The sequence below is a fragment of the Ursus americanus genome, chromosome 3 (genome assembly GCF_024610735.1).
Source record: "Ursus americanus isolate L20-20 chromosome 3, mUrsAme1.1.p, whole genome shotgun sequence".
Taxonomy (NCBI): Eukaryota; Metazoa; Chordata; class Mammalia; order Carnivora; family Ursidae; genus Ursus; species Ursus americanus.
Window position 1 is genome coordinate 45336675 of NC_142129.1, and position 27957 is coordinate 45364631.

Here is a 27957-nt window from a genome sequence, read left to right on the forward strand (position 1 = left end):
AACAGCTAAGGTAAGCACAGGGCAGAGGTCCTTCCTGCCCTGCTGCCCTCCGCAGAGGCGGAGATAAATGTTTGGCCACTGGCAGTGTCTACGGATTCTGTCAGTCCTGGAATAGCTCATCCTCTGATTTCATGACATGAACCACCCAGTATTGGTAAAGTGACTGCGGCACTTGCTGGAGAAGTTTCTTTGCTAATGGAAACAATGGTGGCTGGTTGTGCCCTAAGTGTAAAGTAACTATTTTAAAACAGGAATTGGGCCACAACGAGCTACCACTGCACACCTATTAGGATGGTTACTATCAAAAAAACCAGAGAACAGCAAGTGTGAGTAATGATGTGAAGTAACTCTTGTGTGCTGTTGATGCGAATGTCAAATGGTGGGAGTGTACGATGGAAAACAGTATGGTGGGTCCTCAAATGATTAGAAATCGAATTACCATATGATCCAGCAATTCCATTTCTGGGGATATACCCCAAAGAAGTGAAAGCAGGGACTCAAAGAGATACTTGTACACCCACATTCATAGTAGCATGAGGCAACCCAAGTGTCCACTGATGGATGAGTGGATAAACACAATGTCATCCAGACAGACAATGGAATATTATTTAGCCTTAGAAAGGAAGGAAATTCTGACAGATGCTACAAAGTGAAAAACCTTGAGGACACTGTGCTAAATGAAAGAAAGCCAGTCTCAAAAAGTCAAATATTATATGATTCCACTTATATGCGGTACCAAGAGTAGTCAAACTCTTAGAGCCAGGAAGTGGAATGGTGGTTGCTATTTACACGGGTTTAATGGTACAGAGCTTTAGTTTTGCAGGATGAAAGGAGTTCTGGAGATCGGTTGCACAACAATGTGAATGTACTTAACACGAGTGAACTGTACACTTAAACATAGTTAAGATGGAAAACTTCATGTTATGTGTTTTTAAACCACAATTAAAATTATATATATAAAAAAGGAGTTGGGATATAAACAGATTTCTAACCAGCCACTTTCCCACTGAACCGACTGTGATCAGGATGGTTTGCGGGGAACACCAGACTGAAATGTTACATTTGGGTGTCTGTCTCTCCTCCCTTTCTCCCCTAAAATGTGAATTTCTTGAGGGTGTGTCAGGGGATCATTTATCTAAATGGGCAGGGGCCTCCGTAAGTATCTGTCAATATGATGACAACGTTACTCTATCATCACTATGTTAATAAATATTTGTGACCTACGCAATTTTTCCCAAAGATTCCTCCTGATAGGGTGTTTTTTCCTACTTTGTTTCAGTACAATGCACGTAACATAAAATTTACCACGGGTGACCCTGAATACATTCACAGCATTGTGCAACCATCACCTCTGTCTAGTTTCAGAACATAGGCATCACCCCAAAAGGAAGCCCGTACCGTTTAGGAGTCCCTCCTCATTCTTCATAGCCCCAGCCCCTGGCAAATGCTAACTCTACTTTCTGTCTTTAAGGATTTGCCTGTTTTGGCTACATCATGTAAATGGAATCACACAACATGTGGCCTTTTGTGTCTGCCTTCGGTCACTCATCATGATGTTCCCAAGGTTTATCCATGTTGTAGCATGTATCCATGCTTCATTTCCTTCTGTTGTCAAAGAATATTCCATTGCATGGCTAGACATGCTGTTGATCCATCCATCAGTGGATGGACACTGGATGTTTCTACCTTTGGTGACTGCGAATAGTGCTGCTGTGAATATTTGTACATGACCTCTTGTTTGAACCCCCATTTTCAATTCTTTTGGGTGTATTCCCCAGAGTGGAATTGCTGGGTCCCATGGTAATTCTATGATTGACTTACTGAGGAACCTAGTGCATTTTTAAAACATTTAAAAAATTTGGTAAAATCATCTTATCAAAGAAGGAAAACAGCTAATACGTGCAGGGTGGAGACAGTGACGAGAACCAGTGGAAGAGCTACATATCAGGGTGTTTGTGTGCTGTGTGTGTGTCAGGAGCAGAGAGAGAAAGCGAGCAAGTGGGAGGAGACAGAGAGAGAAGTGCTGCAAGACAGCGTGAGAACACACTCATCCGAAAGCAGCAACAGTCTCCCAGACCATGAGGAGCTCCAGTCTCGGGGAACCAGGTCAATGGGGAGCAGGAGGAAAACTGTAAGAAGAAATGGAATCAGACAGGCATGAACTGTATCAGACTCACACTAATAGAATTACCATGGTTCTACCTACGGCTCCCAGGGACGGCAGGAACATGCTCATGTAATTGGGCTGGAAGCCGCAGGAGGATTTTATGCCTGCCAATGCTGCCTCAATCGAAAAACCACATTTTATTTTTGAAATCGCAAATACCCTTTCTGGTCTGTAGGATGTCAGTTCACTTCGCAGGCTTTTTTTTTTTTTTTTCTTTTCTTCTTCTTCTTTTTTTTTTTTAACTGCATCAGATTATTTGTGTGTGTGGGCATGGATCTGACCACTTCTCTGAGATGAGAGGAGTACAGCGCGCATGGCCAGCTGCGCCCCCCCTGGCGAGCTACGCGAGGCATGGCCTCTCTTGCATTCTCAGGGAGAGACTGGGCACCATGGGCTCAAAATGCAGCTAACTTTAGAATTTACTGAGTCTGAAGGTTGAAGGACTGCATAGCACGCTACTAAGAAAGAAGTGAGATTTTGAAGCATCTGCTTTTCTGGAATGGTTTCGTGCCAAGATCAGCAAAATACGGCCGGCAGACCAAATCCAGCCGGCACCTGTTTTTTTAATAAATAAAGCTTTATTGGAAGACAGCCGTGCCCATTCATTTATGTATTGTCTATGGCTCCTTGCAGGTCAAAACAGCACGACCGAGTAGTGGTGACCAAGACCATATGGCCCACAGAGCCTCAAATATGTCGTTTCTGGCCCTATAGAGAAAATGGTTGCTGACCTCTGGTTTAGGTTTAGGGTCAGTAACTAAAAAGCCTCCAGGGGCCAGGTATCACATTCACCTGTCACAGTCTTGGCGTAACAGAGGATGGTGGTGTTTGTGGCATGAATGTGGCCAGTTAGCAGACACCAGCTTAGGGAAAGGAAATGAGCCTTGCAGGCATGCTGACAATACTGACTCCATCTTTGGCCCTCTGTCTCATGCTGCTCCTCTCTCCTTCTTCTCTCTCTTAGTTCAGAGCAGTAGTCTCTGCATATTATTTAAAAAGCACACAAGGTCACTTCTCTCTAAATGCGCAATCCCACAGGCCAGCAGAAAAAGACCTGCCCAGGCTGATTCCAAGAGGACCTATGACCTGAGCAGGTCTGCCTGCAGGAAGCTGAACCTTGGAGGAGCGACTTCACCAAAGTCCTTCTGAAGGGAAAGGGTCGAAGAGCCCAGTTCATGGTCTTGGGCTACCCCAGGACACGGATTGGGGGCCTGACTCCAGTTGTAGGGTGGGAAACACCCTCACTCCATGTTGTTGCCTCTGCCCCCCCTTAGCAGCCCCTGCCCGACTGAACTGGCTCAGCGCTGGACCAGAACTGCCTCACGCTAACAAACAGGCAGCTTCTCTGTGTGGTTAACACCCCACCTTGCTTTTCTTCGCTTCCTGTTTTCCTAGAGTGCTTGCCTCCCTGCCCTTTCAGCCCCGAGGGATGCCAGCTCCTCTTCTTCCACTCTTAGGGCTAGTAGGTAAGCAGCCTTCACTTGTAGGCTGGCCACGTGATGAAATTGGGAGAAGTCAGGCTCTTACCAGCCTGAGATTTTCAGCCTTGGCTGGACACTGGAATCACCTGGCAGCTTTCAAAAATACCACGTGGGTCCCTCCCTGCATATTTTGATTTAGTGGGTCTCGGTGTAGCCTGGCCTTTGGGATTTTTAAAAGCTCTGTTGGTCATTCTAATGTGTATTCAAGGTCGAGAACCACTGAAGGACAGTCTCTATTTCACAGTCTGCCAGAGTTCTGGATTGGGGTCTTCTAGTCTTCTCTGGGTATTAATACAAAGCTCCTGTATCCCATTTTGCTGTTGTCTTGGGGTGGTTAGCTCCCTTGTCAAAAGCCCTAGGGAGGGGAGGGAAAGTGGTAAATCCAGGCACTCAAATCCAAAGCCAAACAATTAACTCTAGAGTTCTGTAAAAACCTTCTAAATGAATCCTTGGGGCCAGACCAAGTAAGTGTTCAGATACTTCCAGAAGTATGAATAGCACTGTATTCTTCCAGTAGTACAGTGAAATCATGACATCATCCTTTAGGCAGCCTGTGGCCAATCAATGTACATGAAGCACTTAATTCTGGAGGGTCAGGGAAAACCGAGAGGCTTCCCAAGGTGGTACTTACTTCTGGGGATTTTGCTGGGGTAAATCTTCTGGCACGGCTTATACTCGTCCGGAGGAGGAAAGTCTTCCACAGTATGAAACGTGAATTTAGATTCAAAGTCATCTGCACACGTGGAAAATCACAAAATTACTCTGGTTATTGTGATGACCCAAGTTTTGGAAATTTCCAGGAGCACACAGGTTTGCCTGCCCAGCGCAAGTGTTTTAATGGCTGGGCTATTCCCCCTGAAGATACCTCCATCTACCTCTCGATTTTGACTGCTTAGCTCAGACAAGGAAATCAGGAAAAGTGAAATCCACAGACTCTCCCTATCACCCACCCCACCTCGCTTTGACCAACATCTTAAGGAGAAGTCCCACAGAGCTATCCAGGGTCCAGATCAGAGGCGGGGAACGTGACAGCAACAAGGGACCAGCAAAGTCCCCGTGGCCTGAAGCTACCCCTGAGCCCCTAGGGAGGGCTTTGTTTGGGAGGGGTGAGCAGAATAGAAGTCCTCAGCTTGGCTGGGGGGAGTGAGCATGGCTTATATCTGGTGGGGTTCCTGGGCTCCCCAAAGCAAATAGGATTTTCCCTGAGCTCCTGACTGCAAGAGGAGAGGAGTCTTGTGGCCCTTTTATAAGTTGAGTCCCTGCTTTGTGATCTAGGGTATGGGTCTGACCCCAGAGAATTTCCTTCCTATCTCAGTATTTTTGCTCTAACTGTCCCTCTGTCTGGCGGGTCTTCTCTTCATCCTTTCACCTTTTCCAGACCACTCTATTCTTTCTATTCTAATCCAATATGCATGGATTTCTCCATGGAGACAGACAGACACACACGTATACAGTTTGCATGTTGGTTTTCTTCCCTCTTTCTCCTCGCAGTCAGAAAGTTAGAGAATGAGTTCTGGAACCTCCAGAAAGCCTCAAGAGAAGCTTTATTTAGCACAACTTGCAGGCTATTTTGCCCTAGAGTGAGCTCCCTGTTCTTGTGAAGCATGCACCCTGAAATGGTGGGCTGGCAAACTCCTTCCGAGGGCCAGGGGAAAACACTCCCTCACTGGCAGCCAGCACAGCACAAGGTGGGCCCCCTTACCGATGATATGCAGGCTTCCGTTCCGCAGCTGACCTCCGGGCTGCTGTGTCGGGGTCCAGGCTGGGGCCTGCTGGCTTCTGCTTGAAAGCTCCGTGGTAGGTGATCTCGCAGGGGGTGCTGGGGGTGGATTTAGCTTTCCTCCACCGGTCCCTTATAGAAAAGATGCCAGTATATTCAGATACAGGAAGGGGGACAGAAGATGCTATAACCTCCTGGGAGAAGTGAGGTACTGAGGTCTCTGGATGTCATATGATCTGGTGAATAAAAGGGCTGCCTCTGGGGCTAGGCCGCTTGGGACTGAATTCCAGCTCTCCTGCTGGGATAATGACAACCTCTTTGTGCCTCTGTTTCCTCATCTGTAAAATGGGGATCACAGTACACACGCCTCCTGGGGGTGTTGAGAGGGTTGAATGAATGAAGTCAAGTGGCATGCAGTAGGATTCAGTAAACATTAGCTGCTGCGACAAGATGAACGACGACAGCAACCCTCAGGATCAGAAGGCTGCAGAGTCTAAAGAAAGGGAAGGACTGTCTGTAGACAAGGCACAGAGGGAGGCGAGGCGAGCAAGCTGTGGGGCTTGCTCCTGTCCCCGGGATTCTGCTTACGTGGGTTCCCTGCATTACAGACCCTCACTTCTCCCTCCAGTCAGCCTAAATCCACCCTCACCCACCACAAAATGTCCACCATTACAGCCTCTTTCTCTCCCCCCTCCCCAGTTGGCTTGAGGCAGAAACTGCCTTCATGTTGTTCGGGGAAACGAAGTTTCGCATCCAAAGACACAAGGAGAGAGGCCAGACAAGCATCTCTTGCTGGCCTTGACTTTACCACTCCGGTCTTCCCCTCCTTGGAACCAGGACCCACTAGGATTTACTTGCTCCCGTAAGCAGACTCAGGGGACGAAGGGTCGACCGTGGCTGCTGAGCTCTCTTCTGGAGGAAAAGCTGCCCTACACGTGGTATGGGTATAACACGGCTGAGCCCCAGCTCCACGCAATGCACTCCAGGCACATTTTCTCACTGAATATTCGTAACAACCCTATGTGAACGGTCTCATTATGGTTTCCATTTGCCAAAAAAGGAAAAAAAAAAAGCAAGTTTCAAGAACCATTTAAAAAATGGGCACGAGGTTACCCAGGAATGGGTGGAGAGGCCAGGCTGCGCTCCAGTCTCTCTGAATCTAAGGCACTGTTTTTCTCACCACCCGTGAACACTTCAGAATCATAGGCAGCTCCCCGGGACGAACGCTGGCCCTTATGGCGACCAGTCCGGTGAAAAGAGAATGCCTTGAACCTTCTCTCTTGTGAGCAAGAGCCTTAAAAATATCCTTGCCCTTTGTACCGGGAATTCCTTTTGAGGAACCTGTCCTTTCAAAATATCCAAAAGGTGGATGACAATTGCTACAAAAGTATTTCCTGCAATATTAGCCATAATAACAAAAATTAGAATCAGTTTAATACTAGAAATCTGGCCAACGCTGATGATCCTATCAATATGCTTATGAACAAACTTTAGCAACTGGATGAGACTGCTTTAATATAATATTAAATAATTTAATATATATTAAATAATTAAATAATATATATTAAATAAATAATATATATTAAATAATTTAATATAATATTAAATTAAAACAGCATAGAACATTGTATATTCAAAATAAGATTAACTTTGTAGATCTGTAGATATTTTTGGAAAAAAAATGAAAGGAAATACACGCAAATATGACAGCTTTTATTTCTGGGTGATGTTATTGTAGGTGATTTCTGTTTCTTTCTATTTGCTCTACAGTGAGCTTGTGCTATTTTTAATTTGAGGAAATACATTTAAGAAACCTTCTGCATGAAAAGATTTTCTTAAAGACCAAAGAATATGTGCGTGTGTGAGTGTGGACGTGGGTTGGGGGGGGTGTGGTGTTTATGGGCACGTGTGGATGTGTGTGTGTGGATATGTGTGTATGTGGGTATACTTTCCGTTCGGAAGGACAGTAGAGGCGAATGAAGCCTCCCCACTATGTAGAGATCAGTTATGGGCATGCATACTCAATCCAAAACCCTTTCTGCTAGGTATGTGAAGGAATTATTTTTAATTTTTGGCTCAAAATATAGACCCTTAATTTTCTTGAGTCAGCATGAGCACCTGCCAAAAAGAAGACAGAATGCTAATCCAATCTGCTGAGGGCCAATGCAGACTGTGGCTGGGAGCCAGACTAGTAACTCAGGCAAAAATTACACCAGACACCTGGTTCTGGAAACAAACTGCATCCACAGCCCCCTCCACCGCAGACGGGAGATTTGGGCGAATGAACGACAAGAGTAAGAAAAAGAACCCTTCTCTAGAGCTCAATGTTGCCAGGCCCTGCTCCAACAATCACAAGAGGAGGGAACTATTGCTGTCCCCATTTTACAGATGAGGAGAAGGAAGCAGAGAGGCTAAGTGATTGACCAGGGTCACGCAGCTAGTAATCGCAAGAAGATCAAAGCCAGAATGCCTGGCCGGTGGTCTGTATGATCTTGGACAAGTCTTTCAGCCTCCCTCCCCCTTGGTTTCCTGTCTCTAACATGAATACAACAGAAAGTCCCATACAACAAGTTTTATTGTGCTCCATGAGGGGCACTGATAGCTCTGTTCTAAAACAAAATCCAAGAGTTAAGACATCTCAAGGTGTTCCCAGGCAGCTCTTCTCTAGGAGCAGACCTCTGGCTGTGTCCCTAGCACCTTCATAATTACTGGCGAGGGCTGAGTGTTCTTCTGATACGGACATCCTGGACCAGAAGACTGGTGCTTACCTGGGCCTCGGCCGGGCCTCTTCTTCTGCAGGAATGGCTGGGATCCTGGAGGGGCCGGCGGTGCCGGCAAGGCCTGCATGCCGGACTTGGGTGGCTGGGCCTGGAAGCTGGGAGACTTGGGGGGCAGTGGGAGTGGGCCTTCAGTGTTGTTGTTAGCTCCTGGCAAAGGAGGTGCAGGCACAGAGGACCTTGGGGTACAGGAGGCATAAAGAGGGGGTGGGGGTGGTGGAGGCGGTGGGGCGGGAGGCTCCCGCACATCTTGGGCAGAGCTGGCAGCATCTGTGCTGAGCCCGGGATACCCACAAGGTGGGAGGAGAGGGAGTGGGGGTGGGATGGGTGGCAGGTGCAAGGGGGCTAGCTGAGGCTTCACGGCCTTGTCACTGAGAACAGAGGCCAGGGGGGGTGGGGGTGGGGTTGGGGGGAGAGGTGGGGGAGGAGGGGGAGGGGGCGGTACAGAGGGGAGAGGGGGTACAACCCCTGGGGGGTTCCCTTTGGTGGGCGGGCCAGGTGGGGACACCAGTGGAGCTTTGGTGGGGGAGGAAGTGGGCAGGGGTGGGGGTAGGGGTGGGGGTAGGGGTGGAGGAGGTGGGGGTGGGGTGGGAGGCGGTGGGGCAGGCATGCTGGGGCGAGGAGGGATTGTCCTGGCAGCGCCATGAGCCTCGGAGGCATTGCCTAGCCTGGGAGATGCAGGGGGGTTAAGTGGGCCACCGATAGTTTTCGTGGGAAGCCGGGGAGAAGGTGCGCGGGAGCCAGGGGCCTGCCCTGTCTTGCCACCTGGAAGTGAAACAAGTTCTGAGTTAGCTCCGAGACGGAGGAAGGAGAAACCCAAGTTTGTGGGCAGTGATGACAGATGCCGTCCAGCATGATGTCCGTGAACCGCACGGCGGATGCTCTGATCCTGCAGGTACACCTGGAAGCCTCAGGGGCAGCAGCTGTCACAAGGGGGCCAGCTGGGCCGGCCCCAGGGCTCCTGCCAGCATCACTGGGCTGTCCTTCTCAGAGATAAGCCCAGGTCCGGCTACCAGACCGTGGTGCAGCTTTCCTGTTCCATCCCACCTCTGCCCTCACCTGCCAAGGGCCCAGGAGTCTCCCGGCCCAGGCACTGGGCTGCTCTCACCTCCTTTGCCCTTCCTCATTTCAAGACTAACCTCACCCTCATTCACCATTACCCACTAGTCAATCCAGCTGGGGACCCAGCCCTCACATCCTAGTTTGGATCTTCAGGTGGACCAACCAGAAGCTCCTTGCTAGGGAGGTTTTCCTCATTTCCAGCATTTTGTGAACATTCGTTTTCTGCATCAAGATCAGAGGATGAATCATTCTTTGAACATATAAGGTAACTCAGAAGTCAGTGAGAAGACACCATGCCTTGGGGATCCAGGTCCAATGACCTTGAACCTCCCAGTTTCAAGGCCTCTGGAAGTTCAAAGTTTCTTTTCTGAAAGTCGCGCCCATTTCCATCAGGCTCTCTGTCTCCTGGTCTCCTGGCCTCCTGGCTTCCTCACCCCACAGATCCACGAGCCCCAACTTGAAACCCAATGCGTCTTTGGAATTCAGCAACAGCACACCCCTCACAGTGATGTGTGTTTGGTGTGCTTCACGGAAGACTGGGGGGAGGTGTTCCCTAGGAGGGGCCTCGTCACCCTTCGCACAAAGCCCTTTCACTGTACTGCTACCTCTTCCCCCTTCGTCCCTCTCTCACCATGGAGAAGAATGTTCCTCTCCCTGTTTAGGAAAGCGTGGAAGTTCTGTGATCACTGCTTAAATGTGTCCTCGGAGCATCACTGTCCCCTCAGGAGTCACGTTAAAATACCCCTTCCAAACAAATACGGTGCTCTCCTGAATGGACTTCTGGGGAATATGTCTTTTCCTATTCTCGCACCCTGATACTTTATTACCGCTAGGAAAACATGTGGAGAACACGTGAAAAGATGGTTGCTTCTCCTACCTACAGCTTCCCCCGGCTGTTGCAGAATAAAAACACAGGTTTCAAATCAGATTATAAACTCCAGCATCTGGTGGCGAGTCTGAGCTTTTCAGCTGAGAGTCTCCAGTTGTGTTTACCCAACCAGGTCTAAGATCGAACCCCAAAGGACTCGACGCTGAAAGCCAGGCCAATCAAAGTGGGTGTGGCAGAGGCGACGCTGGGGCTGAAACTCAGCGGGCAGGAGGGCGGCATCTGGCCTTCCAAAGCGGATGCCTGCCCCGCCTCTGGCTATGACCTGACGGTTCCCTGCACTACTCACTGCAAGTCTCAGTTATGAAATGGCTGCTCATGAGGCAGGGTGGTGAAGTCACTATTCTTCTGTGGAGGACTTTCTCTGGGGCCATTCGAGAAGAGATATTGTCTTCGTATCCATGCATCTACCCTGTCTGACGTGATCCCCTTGGAGTCTAAGGCAGGCGCTGCCGTAACAGCTGGCTGACCATGACCGGGAGAGAAGGCCCCCACCTGGCCTTTCCAAGGACAGGATCTCCCACCGCAACTCTAACGTTAGATGTTTTATGTGAGGTCTAGGGCAGGTGTCAGGCTCAGGGATTCCTGCTCCAAGGATTCAAGCCTGTTTCCAGAGTACACAGAGATGAAGATGGAGGGCCAAGGCAGTGCCTAACAAGGTAAGGCCTCCCTGCATGCCCACTTGCTCCATGAACTTGAAAGGGCTAACAAGTTTGAGGAGCAAAATCAGCCCCTGAGTAACCAATGCAGACTTTTTAAGTGACTGAGGACACCATATACCCAAGATTCAAAAACTCCTAAAAGGAGTCAGTTAAAAGTACAGACGCTTCTGTTTACTAAGCAGCCAAGCAAATGAGAAGTGGGCAAACCTACTTTTATCAAGACATGAACATCAGAGGCAAGGCAGGCACAAATCCTCATCCGGCTTATGTTCATGCCCGCTCCAGGATGAAGCAGAGACCTGGCAGCACGCATTCCAGGTGAGACCCACAGGACGGAGGAACTAACCATGTCAAGTGCAGGCCAGGAAACCAGGTAGCACGGGGCCAGCGGAGAGAGCCAAGGTAAGGAAGTGCCAAGGGAAGGAAGGAGGGGGCTTTCCTTCATAACATAAATGTTAACCCTAGAAATCCAAATAGAAACACAAAAGGAGACCACAAAGCAGGTGGAGGAAAGGCCAGCTTGAGTGCGTCAAGAGCCTGGGGGTAATCAAAAGATGAAATATGTCTTCTTCCTTTAATCTGCGTATGTTTCCAGAAGACATTAGACTGCATGGAAGTCTCATTGCACATTCCATGGAACCCAGTAGTGTTACTCATCCTATCTTATTTTTTAACTTTTTAAAAAAAGATTTTAATTATTTATTGAGAGAGAGAGAATGAACTGGGGGAGGGACAGAGGGGAAGGGAGGAGGAGAAGCTGACTCCCCCGTGAACAGGGAGCCCGATGCCTGGCTGATCCTAGGACCCTGGGATCATGACCTGAGCCAAAGTCAGATGCTTAACCCACTGAGCCACCCAGATGCCCCCCATCTTATTTTAATGATCACTCCTTCAGATCTCTAAGCCAGGTCCACTTTTGAAGACATTTTATAGCTGTATTGCTATAAAGACAAATATAATCTTTGACTCTAAAAGTTCATGGTTGTTTTTTTTTTTTCCTGATTTTAAAACATACCCAAACATTTTCATGGGCCACCAAAAGTACTGTGAGCACTAGCCTTTGTGCTTTCTGGGCCTAACGGCTCTGAGCAACCATGCTACCCACTCACACATTCCATTCAACAAATATATACTGAGCACCTACTATGCATCAGGCATTTTTAAGGCAGTGAAAAAAACATAGTTCCTGCCTTCACAGAGCTTACAGCAATACACAAATAAACCAGTAAATATATAATATGTCAGATGGTGAAAAGTAATACAAGAAAACTAAATCCAGGTAGAGGGCATATGGATAAGGGGGTGGGGCTGATATTTTATACGGGTTGACGAATAAAGCCTCACTGATAGGTTGATCGGGTGCCACTTGAGCAGAGACCAAAGGAGGGGAGAGAATGAGCCACGTGGACACCTGAGGAAGAGTGTTTCCGGTCAAGGGAGCAGTCAGTGCAAAGGCCCTTTGGCGGGAACACGCATGGTGTATGCAAGAGCAGCAAGGAGGCTACAGATAAAAGACTGGTATCCAAGATCTACAAAGAACTTCTCAAACTCAATACACGAGAAACAAATAAACAAATCATAAAATGGGCAGAAGATATGAACAGACACTTTTCCAATGATGACATACAAATGGCTAACAGACACATGACAAAATGTTCAAAATCATTAGCCATCAGGGAAATTCAAATCAAAACCACACTAAGATACCACCTTACGCCAGTTAGAATGGCAAAAATTGACAAGGCAAGAAACAACAATTGCTGGAGAGGATGTGGAGAAAGGGGATCCCTCCTACATTGTTGGTGGGAATGCAAGTTGGTACAGCCACTCTGGAAAACAGTGTGGAGGTCCCTTAAAAAGTTAAAAATTGAGCTACCCTATGATCCAGCCATTGCACTACTGGGTATTTACCCCAAAGATACAGACGTAGTGAAGGGAAGGGCCATATGCACCCCAATATTCATAGCAGCATTGTCCACAATAGCTAAATCGTGGAAGGAACCGAGATGCCCTTCAACAGATGACTGGATTAAGAAGATGTGGTCCATATATACAATGGAATATTACTCAGCCATCAAAAAGAATGATTTCTCAACACTTGCCGCAACATGGACGGCCGTGGAGGAGATAATGCTAAGTGAAATAAGTCAAGCAGAGAAAGACAATTATCATATGATTTCTCTCATCTATGGAACATAAGAACTAGGAAGATCGGTAGGGGAAGAAAGGGATAAAGAAAGGGGGGTAATCAGAAGGGGGAATGAAGCATGAGAGACTATGGACTCTGAGAAACAAACTGAGGGCTTCAGAGGGGAGGGGGTGGGGGAATGGGATAGACTGGTGATGGGTAGTAAGGAGGGCACGTATTGCATGGTGCGCTGGGTGTTATACGCAACTAAGGAATCATCGAACTTTACATCAGAAACCAGGGATGTACTGTACGGTGACTAACATAATATAATAAAAAAACATTAAAAAAAAAAGAGCAGCAAGGAGGGCCATGTGGCTGGAAGGGAGGGTGTGTGCTAGCAAGAGAGGTAGGGAACAACATAAGAGAGGTAGCAAAGGCCAAAGTCCTCTTCTCTGAATGACCAGGAGGCTGATGGAAGGATTCTGAGAGAGGACAGCCATGGTCTGACTTACTCTGACATGGCACCCAGTCCATGCATCTACTTATTGGCTCTGTCCTTGAGCTACCATCCTGTAGCAGGCATCATCACCCACTGCATCGTGGATTTCCATCTCCTCTACAGAAATTGATCCGTGTCTTCACAGAGCGGCTCAAGCATTGGACACTTGTGTCCTAGTGTTGACAGGTAGGAATGGAGACGAGCTGGCTTCCTTTGGCTGGTCCCTGTTAAAACTGAGTGGGGACAGTTTCTCCTACCTTTACTTCTATGGAGAGAAACTAGTGGACATTTTATATTGCACAGGATGTTTATTTGATATCACTCAAGCATTTTGAAAAAGAAGGCAGCACTGGGACATGCCAACCCTCTTTGCTAAACCCTTAGCAAAAAAGAGGAAAAACAATGGCCTCTGAGAAGGTTCAAATTGGATCTCAAAGCATCCTAGAGCCCTTGTCTTTGCTGGATTTTATCAGTAGGCGACAGCAGCAAATGCACCCCACTATGTCAAACAGCCACAGAGCCCATTGAAAAGGTTAGCAAACCCCACGGCAGAAGATTCTATACCAGCACTGTTTGGGGCTTCATATTCCCTGATTAACACAATTCTTGGTGTTTATTTCCGCTTGCTGGCTAAAGAGAATAATAATAGGAAAAACACTTCTATTACACATAATTAATATATATTTGCCCAATTTTAATGCAATGCTTTCAAAATATCTGATACCCACTAACACACAGATGACTGTAGTAGACTGACTGCAGAAATGGCCTTGATTATCCACTCACTTCTGATTTCATAATCTTTGAAATGTGATTTTGCAGATCCTCTCATCAAGGAGTGAGGTGTCTCCCCCCCCCCCGCCTTGTTTCTGGGCTGTTCCGTGGCTTGGACAAGAGGATGTGGTAGGAAGTAATACTGTGCCAACTCCACGACTAAGCCTTAAGAGACTTTATATACTTTTGTCCTCTCTGTTGAAACCCTGGCACCAACAGGAAAAACAATCCCAAATAGCCTGCTGGATACTGAGAGACCATATGGACGTGTCAGGCCAGTCATCTCAACTGAGGCACCAAAGATTAAGAAATATAAGATTAGCAAAAGCTACCTACCCAAGCTGTACGTACCAGAGGGAGCCCCGCTGAGACGACCCTAAATTGCCAACCACAGAACTGTAAGCTAGATACATGGTTGTTTAAGGTCCCTAAGTTTTAGGGTATTTTGTTATACTGCAATACCTAACAGACAACGATGACTGATACATTATGGTGATACCATTAAAATTTTTCTAAAGTGCTTTATACCTTTTGTCTACACTTTGTAGTCTGGGCCCCAATCACACCATTGCTAAACACTACACACTGTGGCCAGTCCTTCTTCAATTATTACAATGGCATGATTTAAACGGGATGATGATTTACAAGATCCCTTGAGAACAATGGTTTGGATACTTCCAGGGCATACTCCCAAATCCATGATCTCCTGCTCTACAACTTTTCACTAAAAACATGTCACAGTCCTCATGGCTCATGAGGATTGCCCAGGTGGTTTTACACATTAAGGAGAGAACAATCACGAGGTAGCCAGTCTGAATTCTCCCTTACCTGCCACATCCCTCTGGCCGGCTGGTCTCAACACGGGAAAGCCACCAGCAAACAGATCTCCCAGGCTTGGGGGTGTGCTTCCGGCTCGAGAGTTTGCAGACCCTCCTCCTTCTTTGTTGGTTCCTTTAGAATCTTTGCAGAGAAGAGGCAAGCAGATGAGGACTTGTGAGCAGAGCTGAGCAGCCCGTTCTCAGCCCGGGGCCGTGATCCAACAGCGCCTGGGGCAGCCTTCTCATTTTCCCACCTCCAGCCTTACCCTTCCAGTGGGCATCTTTCCCAGACCCCTGTGCCTGGTTACCCCGCAGACTCATGTGCTCACGCCTGTCTGCTACTCTCTCTGGACCGACCCAGGAACTGACCGTCGGTAGCTGAGCACCCTGAAAAGTGACCCAAACAAAGGGACCTAAATGCTACCATTCCACAGATGCCGGTGGGGGAACTGTCAGGACCTTTCCAATGAGAACACCCAAACATTGTAGGTGTAGTTGCTAGCCCTATTTTTAACTCGACTGTTGTTGTGGGAGGACCAGACAGAGAAAACCCACAGATTTAGTTGCAGTCAGTAATTCTAACTTCTTGTCCACAGAGTCTGGCCCAGGACTGCAAGGAGGAAGTGAAGGTCTACAATGATTGGTACTTTGGCATTTTCCTTCTCTGTCTCGCCAGCTCTTGCACCCTGAGCCCCACACCCTTCCCTGCATCTTTTCTTCTACAGAAGAGCAAGCTCGTAACACCCTGGGGGAGAGGCATCACTAATTCCAGCCCAGCAGATGTGTGTGATTGCCCACTCCATACAATGAGAAGACATTCAGCTTAGATAAGAATTCCTAGCAAGGGGGCGCCTGGGTGGCACAGCGGTTAAGCGTCTGCCTTCGGCTCAGGGCGTGATTCCGGCGTTATGGGATCGAGCCCCACATCAGGCTCTTCCGCTATGAGCCTGCTTCTTCCTCTCCCACTCCCCCTGCTTGTGTTCCCTCTCTCGCTGGCTGTCTCTATCTCTGTCGAATGAATAAATTTAAAAAAATTAAAAAAAAAAAAAAAGAATTCCTAGCAAGAAATGTTCACAGCCTGAAGCTAACTTACACAGAGGTATCAGGGCCCACTGGGGGATGAATGTGTTTAGATTATTCTGAGTATTAATATATATGACCTACAAACTGGAATGATTAGGGAGTGAGTGTTCCAATCAAATGGGTTATCTGGTAACTGGGCTTAACCAATGATAACTGGGCTTAACCAACGAGTGGGTCTGACCAGAAACTAATTTTTATTGCAATTGTTGAAAATATTTCTTAAAATAAGTTATCTATCCCTGTATACGAAAACGTATAATTATAGATACTAGATATAATTATTTTTTACGACTATCTTTGAGAATTACCACCATGTGCATCACTGAAAACTATATGAAGACATAATAAGAGATGACATTGATAAATAATTCTGCATAGATTATTTCAACCTTCAGCAATCTTGACAAAAAAAAAAAAAAGCAGGTATTATTTTTACCTCCCCCATTTTGTAGATGAGTGGACCGAATCCCAGAGAAATTCCCCGATGTGCCCAGCAGCAGACTCGGGACTCAGCATGGGTCATGGGACCCAAGCGCTGGGCCCTTCTTACTCTATACATAGAAACCTGCAGTCATAGGGTCCTAGGAGAGAATTCTGAAGAAATTTTTTTTCCTTGCGGACACAAAAACTTGGCATACTTTAATGTTGAGACTCAAATTTTTGTCTCGACGAGTCCTCTCAACGAGGACTAGGTGGACTTCGGGTAAGCCATCTTCAGAACGCACCTCACCGTGGATGAACACAGAGTGGAATACCCAGATAATGGAATATTAGTCAACAGTAAAAAGACGTAAAGACCTGGCACACGCTACAGCGTGGGTGAACTTCAAAAACATTATGCTAGGTGAAGGAGCCAGTCACAAAAGGCCACGTATTGTATGATTCTGTTCACGTGACTATCCCAAAGACGCAAATCCATAGGGACAGACAGTAGACTGAGCAGCTGCCAGGGCCTGGGGGAGGGAAGGGGAAGTGACATGTAACGGGTGTGGGGTTTCCTTTCGGGGTGATGAAAATGTTCTGAAATTAGACCGAGGTGATGTTTGCAACCACACTGTGAAGGTACAAATGCCACTGAATTGGACACTTTAAACGGTTAAAATGGTGAATTTTATATTATGTGTATTTTATCACAATTAAAAAAAAAGTTATCCCACCATGTTTTTGCTTGTTTGTTTAGCATTTGAACAGTGGTAGAAGATATGCTCTAAACCATCTGTAGATGTGGAAAGGGAGCTCTGATTCTCTCTCCTGCATGACCTGTACATTGTGCAAGTCTGCAATGGCCCAAAGTGCATCCTGGGTAACAAGTGTGGTCCCCTTGACTCATGGCAGTCCCGGCCCAGCTGCTCACTTACTCTCAATCTGTGGGGCACTTCGGTCATTGATCTGTGTGACTTTCCGTAGGCGAGTTCCTTGCTGGATATCAGCCAGCAGTGCACTCCGACCTTTGGGGTCTGCCTTTCTCAAGTTGGGAGTGTCTGCACCTACCTGTAAGGGAATAAGAGGGATTTGATGATAACTGCATATAGTATCATAATTTACTTTTTGCTAGTACAACCTCCTCGACTCCACTCCCTTCTGCCTATAAAAGGCTTTGAATTCATACAGCTCCTCGGGGCTCTTTTCTATCTGCTAGCTGGGCTGCAGCCCGGTTTCATGAATCATTGAATAAAATCAGATCTTTAAAATTTGCTCAGTTGAATTTTGTTTTCGACATTTCCACTGTAGCTTGGGCTGACATGGCAGGGGTGTCCATGGGCTCACAGAACCAGGGAGCACCAGAAAGAACAGATGCAGGTTGGGGGCAAATAAGGGGGAGGGGTAGGTGCACTGGGAGACACAGCCGGGAGGAAGCACAGAAGGTTCATACCATATGCACGGAGACCTGGTTAAACGGTTCTTGAAGCCAGAAATACTTCTTAGCACCTGCTGAATAAGAGCTACCATGTGTCTTTAGTTTTCAGCTGAAATATCACAACTTCAGAGGCCTTTTCTAACCCTCCAGTCTAAGAAAGGCCCCCCAGTGTTCTCTCTTAGGGTACCATCTTCCTTTTTCCTTTGCAACTTCTATCACCTTGTATAAATTTATATCTATCTTTCCTTATGGAAAATGTCCATTTGCGGTTATGAGTTGAAGGTTCGCCACCCCCACAGGACTCTATGTCAGGAAAAAGACCTAGTTTGTTTTGTTCACGAATGCATTTCTAGAGAGTATAATGGGACCTGGCTGCAGATAAGCACCGTGACTATTCACCAGACGAATGAATGAGTGAACTAGACCCAGGATGTCTATAATACACTGGCCTTGCCTTCAAGGGCACATGGGTGTGCCAGGGAGATGGGACACATGTGCATGGAATTAAGCCACTACCTAATGCAGCACGTGACGTAAGTCCCACAGACAGGAAGGCTACCAAGAGTTCAGAAAAGGCTACAAGGAAGATACGAGACTTTAAGATGGTCCTCGAAGTACAGAGAGGATTTACAAATCCTTGCTATAGCCATTTTCTGTTCAGAAAAGGACAGTTCGGCTTTGTTGACAATACAGTCCGAGACTCTCCAGTGTCACAGACTAGAAACAAGGACAATTGCGGTTTTAGCTAAAATGTGCTGAGAGCGCATTTTCACTGGCTGACTCTCCCGCACTGGTGATGCATCTTCAAGGGCTTTGAAGGGTGTAAGCTTCAAAACTGGGTTCTTATTGCCCGGAAACATGCTTTTTTCACCCTTGAGGGGGACTCATGGATCATGGTCAATAACAGAGCGATAAGCAAAGGGCCCCAACCCTAAGGATACATGTTTTTTAGAATGCGTTATTAATGCACATGTACAGCAGGGATTTTCTCATACAACATGCTTTTTAAAAGTCTCTCTACATGAATCATTAATATCAATAAATCATTTTAAACTGCAAAGTTTTAAGATCTTTAAAGTCTCTCATTAAGAATAAAGAGCCAACAGAAATATCATGACCCTTGTCAAGAGGGTATGAACGTTTTTGCAAAAATCTAGCATGACCATCTCAGGCATGTATTATGGTCAGGGATTAGGGGGACAGAGTGCTTTGTAGCTTTCTTCCTAGTTACAAGATAAATCGCACACTGAATTATGATGATAGCCATGGTCCAACTCAGGTGACAGCCTTGGGGAAGGTGAAGGTTAGAACGGTGTGTTCTTCTGCTTAAACATGCAGCTGGACGCATGAACAAACCTTATAGCTAATAATTCTGGGGGTGGGAGTGGGTCATCTCATCTAATTTAAGCTTGACTGTTTATTACTGAAATGTATCCCCTACTCCCCAACCTTGCCCATCCCAAGCTTTTCAGGTGAGGGCTGTGAAGAAGGTTATATGTCCTTGGAATAATTATTTACATTTGAGTACCTACTTAGCACAGGCCTCAATAGGTTCTTGACGATGCCACATCACAGATTTGTGGATAAACATCTTCCAAACCAGCAGGAGGCTATCACGAGTCCCACCATGAGTACATGCTGCAGTTCAATTTGCTGGACTGAATTTAACCTTCCATCTTTGACTTCTAGGCTTCCGCACCTGCTGCACTGTCTGCCCTGATGACTTTCCACTAGAGGGCTCTCCCTCCCCTGATACTGAGATGGTATCAGTCAAGCCTCTCCTCTGAGCTCGAGAGCCAGTAACCTCAGGGCTAGGGCGACCCTAGAGATTTGGCTTAATGGGTTTTATACAAAAGGACATCCAAGGACATATTCATTTGCACACTGAAAACTGTATTATACAGTGACAGTCGTTTCTCTACTCCACCTGTAATATTTATGAACAATTCACTCATAATCTGCTTTCTTAAAAAAAACCCCAAGAAGTCTTGTTACTGTGGTTACAGGGTACAGGAACAGAAGAGAGAAGATGTCCAGATATTCACTCGTTCTTTTATTCTATGCAAATCCTGGTTACTAGCAACTTCATTAAAAGTATAATCCACAGAGAGAAAGCCACTCCTGGACACTTTTCCTGCGGTAATATAGCCACCAAACATGCCTTCCTCACCGTGCGGGCACGTGCGTGCGTGCAAACACATGCACACAAACACACACACTCACTCAGGAAACCAAAAACATTACTTCAATGTTCATACTTGTCCTTTCTCGACATTGCTAATGAGTGTGACGATCTTGAGTTCTACATAAACCTTTTGTGGACTCCGTTCCCCCACAGTGAGCTCCAAATGGAATGGTTTGGATCCTAAAAAGAGGCAAAGTGGCAGACGAGCAATGCGAATGAGCCCATCCTGAGCCACCCACAGGCTGAAGAACTGAAATCAAGCCGTAAGATCACAAAGACAAAAACTGACTGACAGTCCGAACAGAGCCCAGGGTGCAGAAGTGTCTGTTCTCCCATCTTGATAAATTAGAAAAGCTTTTGCATGTCCCTTTGTCATCCCAGCAGATGAGGTGATCCGGTTTCAGTGTGGTTGGGGGGGGTGGATGGCAGTCCAGCCCAGAAATGCATGTCCTGCTGTTTGTCACTCTGCCACCGTATGCCTGGCATTTCTGCATCTCATACCGATTTCTGTGACAAGCACGAATACAAAAAAAAATCCAACCGGTTAATCCAAATCTAGCAGGTTGTTTGTCTCAACGATGATCTAAACCCTATCATCTTCATACCGTTTCAGCTCTGCACCTTCCAAAAGGTGCACTCTCCAATGTGGCTGTTAAGCCTAAAATTAGCTCTCAGGTTTCCAGGCACCCAGCCTGCTCGTTACCTTGGCCCTCAGCCCACTCCTGCCTTCCACACTTGGGGGCAGACAGCTCTCAGCAGCCAGGGTACTTGGATTTCAGGACCAAACCTGAGTCCCCAGGCCAGCCCGAACGGCACTGCCTCCCCCTGCCACGACCATCTTGCTGGAGGAGAACACAGACAGCCTGGGATCCGAAAGAGAAACATGAAATATTTTCAGAGAAAAAGCACACAATGTTCCCTACACCCCAAATGTGCTTAAGTGAGGCTGTTCCAGAATGAGGTGTACCGGGATCTAACAGTGTTAGGTCTCATTTTCAGAAATCCAAATATGCAATTAAAATCCACAGCACAAAGAATGGAACCTCCTTTCCTAAAGCCTGGTTTCCTGAACAACAGCGCACAGACCGTGCCGTTCCCTAGAGTACCCAGCCGCCTCGGAAAGCGCCACTTCCTTTACCAGGAGGGTGAAAACAGCAAAACAGGTCCAAAATGGAGCCACCTGCCCCTCCAAGACAGCAAACCAAGACTTAATTTTAGTTTCAGCCCCTCTCAGGAATGTGACCTTTACCCAGTCAGGCCGGGGTGACCCCACCAGCACTAGTGAGGTAATGTGGGTGACTGACCCCTGCCCTTCCCTCTGCCCTTCACCTTGCCTGAAATATTCCTTTCTTTTATGATGTCCCTGTCCCACCTGCTTTCTGCCTTTATTTATTTATTTTTAAAAAGACTTTACTTTTCTGTTTGAGAGAGAGAGAGAGATCACGAGCAGGGGGTAGAGGTAGAGGGAGAACCAGGGTCCCCGCTGAGCAGGGAGCCTGATGCAGGACTCGATCCCAGGACCCTGCGATCATGACCCCGGCCGAAGGCAGACGCTTAACTGCCTGAGCCACCCAGGTGCCCCCCACCTTTCTGCCTTTAAAAACCTTCCATTTGGTACAGCTCCTCATACCTCCCTTCTAGTCATTAGATGGGATGGTCCTCGATTCCTGAATTGTTGGATAAAATCAATTAGCTCTTTAAGTTTACCCAGGTGAATTTTGTGTTTTAACAGGAGGCAAAGCAGAGTTAGGGCTCTTCCGTTGGAGCACTAGGTGGGTCTGTTCCTATTCTCTACACCCTCAGAGAAGTCCATCCCCGGACTCATCTCCTCCCCTGGAATGGCCAGCTGCTGTATGCCAGCAGCCACCTCCCTGCCCAAGGGCCTGGAGCCATCTCGGACCTTCCCTCTTCCTCGTTCCCTACAGCTACTCAAACACAAACTCCTATTGATTCTTCCTGAGTGATCTTTCCAGAACCTGGCTCCTTTTCTCCATCCCTGCAATGTTGACTCAACGCAGGTGGTGGGGTTCAGCCCAGGCTGCCTCCGAATATGCCACTTCGGCATATTGATTATTTTGAAATAAAGTTACATAAGAAACAGCCAATGCGGGGACACTGAACATCCTTTGTTCCTGTTAGTGGGAAAGAAATTTCCCATGTGAAAAGTAACCCCCTTGTACCAGGAGGAAAGGAGGCGTTCTTAGCCCCAGAGATAGGAATTCAAGACCAAGAGGGCTGTATAAACAAAACTTGTTACTTCTTTGCTAATTTACTACCCCAAGCCCAAACTTCTTTGTCTTCTCAACACTTAAAAAAATTTTTTTTTGTTTGAGAGAGAGAGAGAGAGAAAGCGTGTGCGGGGTTGGGGGGAGAGGGGTAGAGGGAGAGAAAGAGAGAGTCTTAAGCAGGAGCCTGATGGGGGCTCCATCTCAGGACCCGGAGATCATGACCTGAGCCGAAATCAAGAGTCAGCCACTTAACCAACTGAGCCATCCAGACGCCATTGTCTTGTCAACTCTTTACAATGTTCTTTACTGTTTCTTTGTCTAAAAGGTCTAAAAGCTGCCTGCTTTGGTGACTTTGTTGAGTCTCCTATTTCTATGAGCTCCTATACATAAAAATACATGTTTCTCCTGTTACTCTGTCTTATGTCAATTTAATTATTAGACCAGCCACAGTACCTAGAGGGGGGGAAAGGAAAACTTTCCCGCCCCTCCACAGGCCACCATCACCTTGGGATTCCATCCCCTGGCCTTCATGCCTCCTGTCTTCTTGCTCTCCCTCACTCGGTTCTCAGGATGACCTGTATAAGGCCCATGTCACCTGTCATGTCCCTCCCCACCATAAAACTTTCTGCTGGCTCCCCACTGCCCTCAGGAGCAAGTTCAAATCCCTTCACACTGTGCAAGGCCCTCCACTTCTCAGGCATTCCATGCTGGAGCTACTCTCTGCTGCTCTTTTTACACTTGTCTCTTGAATCAGACTTCCGGTCCTGGAAGGCCAGGTGAAGAGCCCTTTTTTTTTCCAGAGCAACATGTTCACCCTTAGCACAGTACCTGCCACCCAGATCATGTCACTCTGCTCAAAACTTGCAGTGTTTTTCCATCTCATTTGGGAGAAAAAACTTAAAGCCCTTTAATATGGTCTGCTGGGCTTATCTGCATTTCGGTATGCTGCTCTGAGTTTACCTATCAATGCCAGCATTTTCCTAACCACCAGTGTTATAAAGCAGTTCCACCGCAGGGCAATCTCTCCCTAACTACGAGTTGTAGTTGTGGTACTCGTTTTTAGCAACGCTGAGAATTTTGATTTTAATATGAATTGCAAGTCCCTTCAATAGGGAATAATCAGAAGGAAATGGAAGAATACAGGCTGGCAATGGGAAGAGCAGCAATAAAGAAACAGGGAGAAAGAGGGATCTGAGGTGTGTACAAACAGGGCCCACGGATGGGTTTAAGAGGCGGGGATTAGACTTAACTCTACCAGAGCTATGAATTTAAAAAGGCAGTCAACTTCTGGATAGTGGATTGGACACTGGACAAAAACACACCTTTAAATTCACGTGATAGTTATTTTATCTGCATCACAGTAAAATGAATTTGTAAGTCGTTCACAGGAATTGCTAGAGAGAGCGACCCCGAAAAGAGGGCAAATAGAAAGCAGTAGAGCAAACCTGGTGGTTATTAATATCACTCAATAATATATAAGATTTGGGTGTTGACTCTGCACCATTGGACTAGGAGTTGGGGATACTGTATGGGCAAGACTGTGAGGATTCTGTCCTCAGAGAGTGTATCTATGTGTGTGTGTTTGTGTGTGTATGTATATACGTGTATATGTGTGTGTGCATATGTATATTGCATACATGTACATATATATATATATATATATATATATATATATATATACACACATATACAGGGATCTTCTGCTATTTGAAAGTTCATGTTACTTCACTTTTACAAAAAAACGTACATTAGCACCTATTTTTGCTAAACACAAGAAACCAGAAAAGGATTTTTGCTTTTGCAAAAAAAAAGCGAAAAGCGAAAATAGCGTTCAGCATTTGTTTTGCAGTGAGGCTTACAGAAGCAGCGTGGACCCGGAGCAGCCAAAGCAGCACCACCGAGCTCCCCGCCGAGAAGCACGCTCAGCATCTTAGCATGGAGCTGCCTGGCTTTGAACTGTGTCTGTGGGCACCTGTGTTTTAGCTCGATTTATTTTGTGCCCCTGTTAGCAAGATGTGTCCTAAGGTATCAGAAAAGCCTAAGAGAGGTTATATTTTGGGTTTGGGAATGCTCAAAAGTGGTTCTAGATAAATTAATGGTAATTGCTTCCACAATTTACAGCATTTTGACTTACAAAAGGTTTCATAGGAACTCTACTGCCAGAGAGCGGGGTTAATTTGCATTCCTAGTTATTGATTTTCTGGACCTGAGCCTCTGAACCGGTCTCCAGAGCTAGGATCCCAATGTACCTTCAAGGCTGCCCTCAGATAACTGTATGAAAGGCATTCACTGTCTGACTCTCCTCAAACTGCTGCAGTGACTCTTCATTCTGAACCAAATCAAGGAATCTAGCCATACTTTCCCAAGGAATCTTTCAACCTTATTTTGTATTTCTTGTTGAGTTTAAACTGCTCCGGATGTCTCCTGTGTTTCATTTCTCCTTCTAAGCCTGTGCTCATGCTTCTGCCTCTTCTGGGAATGCTCCCCCGGCCCCAGACCTGCCGACCTGCCCAACCTTTTACTTCTCTTTTAGGCTTCACATCAAAAACAGTTTCCTTACAAAATCTTTTTTTTCTTTTGAACTTCTTCAAATTAATTTTTTCCTTGTATGATTCACACATCTCCTCCAAAGCACACCGGAATTCTCTACAGCACTACTCAGGTCTTTCAAATATTGAAGTTTTTATATACTGCCCTTTCCCCTTATTTATTGTTTATCTTTACTCTGGGATTCCCTTCATATGACGTTCTAGAAAAGGCAAAACTAGAGACAAGGTAAACATATCAGGCATTCTTAGGAGCAGGGAGGTTCAATCTGTGAAACACTTCCCAGGATACTTTGAGGACAGGCAACTGCCATCATGCATTTGCCAAAAGCCATAAAACTTTATAGCCTAAACAGTAAACCGTATGCACGTGAATAAAAATAATCATTTAGGAAGCTGCTGTATCCCAGGAAAGAATGCAGAATGTGACACAATTATCAAGCCGTGTTACCAATGAATGAAATAATCCCCCTGCACCCTGTAAGAACAAAAGACACTGATGCACGTAAATTTGTAAATGAGTCAAAATTTTTAAGAATTAAGGCAAAGGAATTGCATATAAATCCTAGACTCTATATGATCCCGTTATTTCCCACTGAGGTACTGGCTAACAATTCTGAAACTGCTATCCTGAAACTGCTACGGGTGTCCTGGAACGGGTGTCCTGGAACGGGACAATTCATAGGGGACAAATGGCGGCTGCGAGGCATCTCACTGTTGGAGGAAGAAGTTAAGGATGAGTGAGAAGAAAAAGTCCAAAGGTCCAGATGAACGCGCAGCAATCAGGAGGCACAGGACACAGTGCTGGACAGAGTGTTGCCAGAGTTTGCCCTGAGGGTCTGGCAAACACTTGAGTCTCAGAATTCCCAGTAATAGCGCTGATGGCACTGCTTTGCGTGCTGGTTGTCTCCTTCCTCAAAGTCAGGTCAACAGTCCCCGGATTAAAAAATAAAAATACCCAGCTCCAGAGTTCCTTGGTACCACATCTTGCTAAGCATTTTTGGGTCCCAGGTATAGTGCCTGAAACTCTGGAAATCTGGGGTCCATGCTGTGGCTACACTGACAGACGTCTGTTCCAGGTACGGTAGAACGCCGCCATAAAGCTCGCCCAACCTCTTCATCTGGACGCCTCATGGTTGGTCACAGAAGTTCAAGACTTGAGTTTCAGGTGTTTTCCCAACCTTCTTTCCCCTGAGGAAAGCATCCTATCCCCACAGTTTTAAGATTCTTTTGAGGTAGATCCAGATTTAATTACATAAGAGCCAAAAGGCCAACCATCGTTTCTCTGGAAGTGAGATCATTTGTCTCTGCCATTTTCCCCTTTTGAGTGGAAATTCTTAACATGCAAAAACTAAGCGATTCCATTTTTAATAACCAGCATACCCAGCTTTTTTTTTTTTTAACTGTATGAGCACTCTATCAGTATTTTATTAAAATGAACTTCGTGTAAACCTTAGCCCCTGGGTCTTTGACATCTGTCTGCTTCGACAAAACATGAAGGCGTGGGAAGAGAAGCTGCCACTTTCAAGGTTATGCCACAGCCCTGATTCCTCAAGCTGTCTTCACACCTTTTCACCTCTGGTCACCCTGTCCCTAGAGATGGGAATTTGAGTCAGCACTTTTCTCTCTTCTTCAATGATGCCAATATTCCCAGGCTTTTAAGACTAAAATTTAAATGAGGAGAAAACCTGATTTTAACACCTATGCTGGACCTGGAGAGGGTAACCTTGTAAACTAAAAAAAAAAAAAAAAAAAAAAAGGCCAGCCTTAGGAGTCAAGGGTGTGGCACTAGGAATTGCTAATAAATAAAACATAGTTTGAACAGTGTCTCAAAAACTGGTTGAGGTTTCATATCTTCCTTTTTTTTTTTTTAGACAAAAGTACTACCAAAAAGAAACATGCTCGCATGATTAATCTGCAAACTAATGAAATAACACTACTGTCAATTACAGCATCACTGTTTCTGTTAAAGGCTTTGTCTCATTTACCCGAGCTGACACCTAGGATTCCTTCCCCTCTTCCATGTGAAATAACCAACTTTTCCTAGGACTTGGTTCCTTCTTTTTACTCTACGATGCACATAAGTGATTCTGGAGTCTAGGTATGGAGGCTGCGACATGCAAAGCCTGACAACGATGACAACAGCAATAAGACAGAGATGGGAAGGCTTTCGTGTGTGTCAAGCACTGTTCCAAGTACTTGATGTGTCTTAGCTCATATAGAGGGCTCTGGAACAACCAGCCCCATGACGGAGGTACTAGTTATTATGAATATTGTGTCCACTTTACAGATGAGCTGCAGAGGGGAAGTGTGCTGTTTACTGCTAGTGAGGGGAGAGCAGAAAGGTGAGGCCAGGAGAGTCAGGGTCCTTCTGTCACCCTGCTGGACAGCCTCTTGGTAATAACATCACCTGGGAAAATAGTGCAGGTGAAAACCCAGGAATACACGGCCAGCCTGCAGCTGGGTGGGGGAGCAGTCTGATTATCCTCTGGCCTGGGACCACGGTAGCTGTTGCGTCACAAGGAGGGTGACAGCCAGAGCAGGAAGGAGGGGGCAGAGAAGGGGTATCAGAGAAGGAAGGGAGGGTGTTGCTGCTGAGAAGGCTGGGGCCAAGATGCTAAGTGCTAGGCCTTTGCCAGGGCCAGCAAGGACAGCCAGAGCTGAATGACGGCCTCCGAGAACAGTCTGATTAGTGCCTCAAACATGAGCCAGCAGCCGTCTTGGCACGATGACGACTGAAAGCACTTAAAATGGAAACTGCAAAGAGTAACCTTAGCTCTGAGGCTGATACCCTCAACTGTAAACAGCTTGTACCTGAAACTCTCTTGTCAGGTAACATGGAACCTCCCGCAGGGCAACCATGTGGGCCCACTTCTTTCTTTCCAAGTGTCAGCCCCCTATTCTCCTTTACACCTCCCTGCTGACTGCAGGGCACAATGCAGGGTTTTCAGCGTATGGCCTCACTTTGTTGACTCTGAAATAGATTAAGATTTTGAACATTGCTCAAATAGGAAAGGACACAAAAGTGACAAAAATAACCAAGAGGGAGAAATTCCAAAATTTCTAGAAAGCTCAAGGTG

General features: G+C 46.5%; 1 protein-coding gene across 2 annotated transcripts in view; it reads right to left on the reverse strand.

The window, feature by feature from the left end:
- The window catches only part of WIPF3 (WAS/WASL interacting protein family member 3), an 82500-nt gene that overhangs the window by 10049 nt on the left and 44494 nt on the right, over positions 1–27957 (reverse strand). For both annotated transcript variants that reach the window (XM_087860950.1, XM_045792951.2), the window contains exons 3-7: positions 17419–17551; positions 14988–15119; positions 8137–8910; positions 5351–5500; positions 4280–4381 (exon numbers count right to left, since the gene is read on the reverse strand). In XM_087860950.1, the coding sequence (XP_087717076.1) occupies positions 4280–4381; positions 5351–5500; positions 8137–8910; positions 14988–15119; positions 17419–17551 (1291 nt within the window). The remainder of the gene's footprint in view (positions 1–4279; positions 4382–5350; positions 5501–8136; positions 8911–14987; positions 15120–17418; positions 17552–27957) is intronic.